Source organism: Sinocyclocheilus anshuiensis, unplaced genomic scaffold (assembly GCF_001515605.1).
Source record: "Sinocyclocheilus anshuiensis isolate Anshui unplaced genomic scaffold, SAMN03320099.WGS_v1.1 scaffold55, whole genome shotgun sequence".
Taxonomy (NCBI): Eukaryota; Metazoa; Chordata; class Actinopteri; order Cypriniformes; family Cyprinidae; genus Sinocyclocheilus; species Sinocyclocheilus anshuiensis.
The window spans coordinates 2,285,018-2,291,287 of NW_015549647.1; the positions used below are offsets into that span (position 1 = coordinate 2,285,018).

Genomic DNA, 6,270 nt, shown 5'->3' on the forward strand with positions numbered 1-6,270 from the left:
GGCCGATAATCGCTTTGGGAAGTTTGATCGGCGGTCTCTATAAAGGCCGATCTCAAGCTGACGACGCACCTGCAGTGAGAGGTTTGGCATGACATCTCAAACTCTGTCCGGCACGGGTAAAATAATTATAATGCTGAAGGTGAGGTACAATTTATATTTCTTTATTAAATAACTAAAAAAGTACATTTAAAATTTTCTGAGACATAATTTCACAAACAGCATGAGTGAATCACTGCTTGCTCTCTCTCTTGAGCTCAAAATGCGCAAATGGCTTCAAATCACAACAACGCGTCTGCACTATAAGCGAGCTGCACAATTGACACAGGAATTGTCACTTGCACAATCGAGACAGTGTCACTAAAGTTTATTATTTGCTTATATATATAATTTGCAAGTATTGCCAGTGTTTAAACCGCTCAGAACTTGTGCACTCTTCAGAGACGGAGCGCTCATGCACACTCAAAGCGCACACATATAAGGCCACCTCACATACAGCTCATGAAATCAGGCTTGCACTGTGTAAGCTACCGTGCAGCAATTGCCCCATTGTAAAGACAAAAATGCACTGCATTTAGGTGAGATCATTTTAGAATTTTTGAAAAATGTCTGAAAAAAATCCTGATCAGAGCACCCTTAGAATTCAGTGTACTAAATTGTGTAATATTTCTACATTGAAATTTCCTGTCAGCGTGTTATTTGAGCGGGCTTTGCTTTTCTGGTACACAAGCACATTCATAGGAATATTGAGTGGAGCGACAAACCGCACAGTGACGAGGAGAGTGAAACCTGCACGGTGAACACTGCCGGGCGGAGCGCCATATACTGTATATTATTACATGTATATTTTCGGCCGTTTTTCTCTTTCGGCCAAAAACCGAAAGTGCCATTTTCGGCGGCCGAAAATTCGGTGCATCTAGAGTTCGACCGATTGATCGGCCGATTTTTGGCATTTTCTAAATTAATCGGCATCGGCCGATTGTGCTGCAAATTAGGCCGATTTATAGGCAGGCGCACTGGCGGGCAGCTAAGCGTTGTTGTGGAACTCCCTCTGGCTGCGTGAGACTGATAGGGATGGGCGATACCCCTTGTTTTGTTTTCGATACGATACCGATATTTTTCAAGGCAGTATCGTCGATATCGAAACCGATTCGATACTTCTGCACTAAACTTTTAAATTATGAAATGTATTAAATTATTAAATTACTAAGAGTAAAATGGGTAATGAAAACCACTTAACTTTGTTTAAAACGCATTTTAACCCGTTTAATCCCACATTTTTCCCAGACATGAAAATATCCAAATGATGCATCATTAGTAACCCTTTGAAATAAACAATATTTTTTTACATTTTTTTTTTGGAAAAGTGTGTGAAAAATTTTATTTTATGGTCAGTCACAATTGTAACCGGTGGGATAATGTGTATACTGAATTAACATATTTCTGCAGTCATAAAAATTGTTATATATCTTAGCCCAGCTATTTTAAACTGTTTGATCACATTCTAGGGTTACTATTATGCATAAAAAACCCTTATACAAAATTGATAGGAATACTGTGATCAAATACAACCATCAACGTATTTCAAAATGTTTACTTTTTTGTAACATACATCATCACATTTTTATATTAGTGCTACCAGTATTACAACATTAATATTTTAACTTATTCGTAACATTTTAACTTTTGATTTAGTGCAATATTTTGTACTGCCATTAGGGACTGCCAGTGAATGGCTGTTGCATGCATAAAATGCAACCATTTTATTCGGACAGTGTATGATTTCTATTAACATTACAGAATAGAACATGATCAATATTATCTTTCAACGTTCAATTTAAATAATTGTAATTGCACAAACTATGTAGGCTACAATTTCAATTTGTTTATTGTGAAATAACTCAAACATTTATGTTTTTATTTCTGTTCTCTGATAAGCACTGTTCAGGGCTGCCATTCCCAAAAGCTTTAATGCTTTCTTATGATACTTTTGGGAAACGCAGCCCAGTTTGAATGCACTCTCAGCAGTGAGTGAATGCGCTCTGTGATTGATTGGTTCTGTCTTGCAACATTTGCGTGTGTTCAGATGAGCAGGAAAATAGTTCTATCCTACACAATTACTCGCTAACAAAGGTTATTCGTCCAATTCAATGCATATTGTACGCATTATTATTATTATTCTTATTATTTTTGTTAAATAAACAAAACCACTGGTAAATAAAGTGCACCTTAGTATCGATATTTTTTGTTTGAGTATCGATACTCGTGTCAGTATCGATATATCGATACTTCGGATCGATAAGCCCATCCCTAGCTATCAGGCATTTTATTCAATGAAGTATAAGCCTTTTGGAAAATCTATTTGTGGTGGTCGGTTTTGATATTGTGATGAGCTGCCACAAATAACTCAATGTATAGGAAACACTGGACACTGCTGTAAGACAAATGGCCATAGTGATAACAAAAATAAAAGATTTCACGCATATTGCACTGCCTGCTGCTTTTAACTGCGTAAGAGTGCGCTGGCCACGAGCGAATATATGACAAAGTGGATGCTATTGTCGGACCCACAGACACATTTCATGAGGAAAGTTAACGTGCACGTTATAATCAGCCCAGAAGTTTCATCTGAATTGAATGTGTTTCTACTTTCACATGCAAATGACTTGTTGCACTTATGAATATGAACTCTCCGGCATCAATTCTAGTAGGGTAAAACGTAATTCCGCTTTCGAAACTGTCTGTTTTGCCCTGCCATTAGCTGAAGCTGTGTGTGAACAAGTTGTTAAATAAACAAAACCACTGGTAAATAAAGTGCACCTTAGTATCGATATTTTTTGTTTGAGTATCGATACTCGTGTCAGTATCGATATATCGATACTTCGGATCGATAAGCCCATCCCTAGCTATCAGGCATTTTATTCAATGAAGTATAAGCCTTTTGGAAAATCTATTTGTGGTGGTCGGTTTTGATATTGTGATGAGCTGCCACAAATAACTCAATGTATAGGAAACACTGGACACTGCTGTAAGACAAATGGCCATAGTGATAACAAAAATAAAAGATTTCACGCATATTGCACTGCCTGCTGCTTTTAACTGCGTAAGAGTGCGCTGGCCACGAGCGAATATATGAAGCCTGCAGAGTGTGAAAATCAGCCAAACATATCGGCATCATATATCGGCCATCGGCTGCCCTGATTTCTAAATATCGGCATCAGCCAGTGAAAAACCCATATCGGTCGACTTCTAATAAAAAGTGCTCTATAATACTAGGGGTGTAACGATGAGCCGCGTTCCGGTTGACTTTCGTCTGAATTGAACGTGTTTTTACATTCAAGTGCAAATGACTTGTTGCATCCATGAATATTATAACTTTCCGGCATCAATTCTAGTAGTGTAAAACGTAATCCCGCTTTCGAAACGGTCTGTTTTGCCCTGCCATTAGCTGACTCTTTGAACTATCAGAGTACTGAAAAAAAAATTCACTTTCAATTTCCACACAATTATTAAGCAGCACAACAGTTTCTGAAGGATCGTGTGACTCTGAAGGCTGGAGTAATGGCTGCTGAAAATTCAGCCTTTCCATCACTATATAAATGACATCTTAAAATACATTAACAGAAAATTTTGTACAAATAGAAATTAATATTCCAAAATTTTCCAATTCTTACTGTAATCAAATTAATGCAGCTGTGGTCATCAAGACACAAAAAAGACATGACAAAAAAAAATAAAAAATCTAACATTAAGTTACTTTACAAACAGAAACCCAGAGTGGAGCTGGAGTGAAGTGACTGTGGAATGTTTTGAGCAGGGACGGGAAGTTGCTGATTTTATTCTGCTCACATACTCATCACAGATTATTCAATCATCACAAAAAGGGTGTCAGACTGTTAAGACAAATAGATATCTAAAGTTCTAATCATTGACCCTTACCCTCTGACCCTTGCTGTCCCCTCCTGTGTATCCTTTCGATGGATGTCTCAGCTGAGCTTCCAGATTCTTTATTTCCTGCTGGAATTCATCTCTCTCATGCTCCCGCTCCACTGCTTGTTCCTGTACATAAGAGGAAAAGAGGCACAGTCATTTATTTCCCTTAGCTCACATTCACCTTCTCTGGTGCTGAATTTCAGACACTTGAATAAACTGCTGGAAACACTCACATCTATGAACTGGCGGTTATGTTTGAGTTGTTTCTCCAGAGCATCAATGTGTTGCTGCAGGTCCTCAGTCTGCAGGCGGTGCTGTTCCTCCAGCTGATGCGCACGGCTCTCCTGCTCCTCCAGGGCCTGTTCCAGCATCTGCAGACGAGACGCCAAACCACCGCAATCCTTCTCCGCCTGCCGCTGCACCTCCACACACTCCTGCCCCAGACGCTCAGCCTCCACTAGCAGAGCTGCACAGAACCCAGGAGGACCAATGAATAAAATGAATGAGTAACAGCAGAGTTCATGTCAACAAAACACACAAACTGCAAATGCAAATTAAGATGCAAACAAGCACAGGAGCTCCAGATCTTTATGCATTCTCAATGCACAAATAAAGCACCGCAAACTGGATCAAGAAGAAATTGGCAAAGAAAGACTCATAAGAGACATTAACCAGTATTTAGACCTTCAAAGCCAAAAGTTTAGAACAAGTTAAACTGCAAAAAAACATCACAGGATAAGCAAAAGTGTTAATACACCACAAATTTAAAAATAAAAAAAATTTGCAAACTTCATCAGGAATGGATGCATTTAGTGTCAAACTGTACAAGTAATTTTTCAACTCAAACATTTGCTTCAGTCGCAGATTATCATCACAAACCTGTCTCTTCCTCTGCGTTGAGGAAGCCTACAGAGCAGAAAGAATTCGTAGCATGAAACTAAACCCTTCATCACAAATCACACAATCTTAAAATTTTCACTCTGTGTTAGGTGTGTAATATTGACAAAAAATACCTCTATATTTTACGGCATTTTGTCGATAACAATTAGACAATATTTTGCCAAGTGTGTTTTGGTGCTGGTACCTTTGCTGGTTCGGGCCTGTCGTGGACAGCCGACTCCAGAAAATGTACATATTCGGTGCAGTGGTTAGTTCACAGAAATGACACATTTTTCCACTACAAGGCAATATTTTCCCCCCTTAAGGCCTTTCCACACTGAGCGCGATGCGAAAAAGCGAGGCGAATCGCCGAGGAACAGTGCTTTCACACAGAATGCGAAACGATTGTTCGCCTTCTGCTAATTCACGCCTGCACGCTAGGTGGCGCCGACCAGCAATGCATTTTTCCTTAAATATGCATCTCGTAAATGGATTTAACATCATCCGCTGCTCAATATACAGCATTAAATTAAGATAAATAAGGTTCTACACCAGAAACAAACTATCTATAATGCTTACAAGAATAGGTTACATCCTAAAATATAATTAGAAGTACAATTAGCATCAAGCTACACTTGAAAATGTATGTAATTATTAATGTATTTGTTTACCCACTTTAAACCATCATCGAGTGCTTGTAATAACTTCCAATTGTGATCTATAATAGTTGATTTTGATTAATAAGCAGACACATGCACTCTTAGTATGTTTAATAACGCTACACTGCTAATATTTGTCAAACATCTTTATTGCTATAAAAATACCATGAGCTGCATACAAAACATACAGAAAATATATCGTCATAACCATGTCTATTTGCTTCATATTTCATGTGTAGAAAAAGAGTGAACGTGCTCTGACTCATAACACTCATGCACGTGGAAGAAAACGGATGGTGCTCTACTGTGATTACATAGTTCAGTGGGCAATTAATAGAAATGTTATTTTGTATAAAGCATGTCAGCTTAAATCATGGCCCTAAAGCCTTCCTCTCTCACCCTTCTCAGTATCTCCGAGGCCGGCCGTAAGGGCTTCTCTCTGACGCAGGAGGAGGGTGTGATTTTCACTGAGCTGGTGCAGTTGGATGCGTGTGCTCTCCAGCTCCTCTGCCAGACGCTGCTGCTGCATCTCTTTCTGCTGAAGGGCCTCCTCCAAAGAGGCTTTCTCAGCTACGTAGCCTTCCATCAGACCTGGAGACACACATGGACAGCAAATGAGAAGTCATAAGAGTATGAAACCGAGATACGAATACAACTGACCATATATAGGTATTCTGACCTTCGGCCTTGTGCAGCTCCAGTTGTAACTGGCTCTTCAGGCTGGCCTCATGATCCAGCTGCTCCAGGAGCCGAGAGTTCTGAAACAGCAGAGACGCTCCGGCCTCACCGCCATCTCTGAACC

At 39.4% G+C, this 6,270-nt stretch overlaps 1 protein-coding gene across 1 annotated transcript in view; it reads right to left on the bottom strand.

Annotated features, from left to right (window-relative positions):
• Window positions 1-6,270, bottom strand: part of LOC107660059 (pericentrin-like) — a 56,594-nt gene that overhangs the window by 18,796 nt on the left and 31,528 nt on the right. The window contains 4 exon segments of the mRNA XM_016449241.1: window positions 3,937-4,056; window positions 4,164-4,396; window positions 5,868-6,059; window positions 6,148-6,270. The exon segment at window positions 6,148-6,270 is cut by the window's right edge and continues 1 nt beyond it. Coding sequence (XP_016304727.1) covers window positions 3,937-4,056; window positions 4,164-4,396; window positions 5,868-6,059; window positions 6,148-6,270 — 668 coding nt within the window.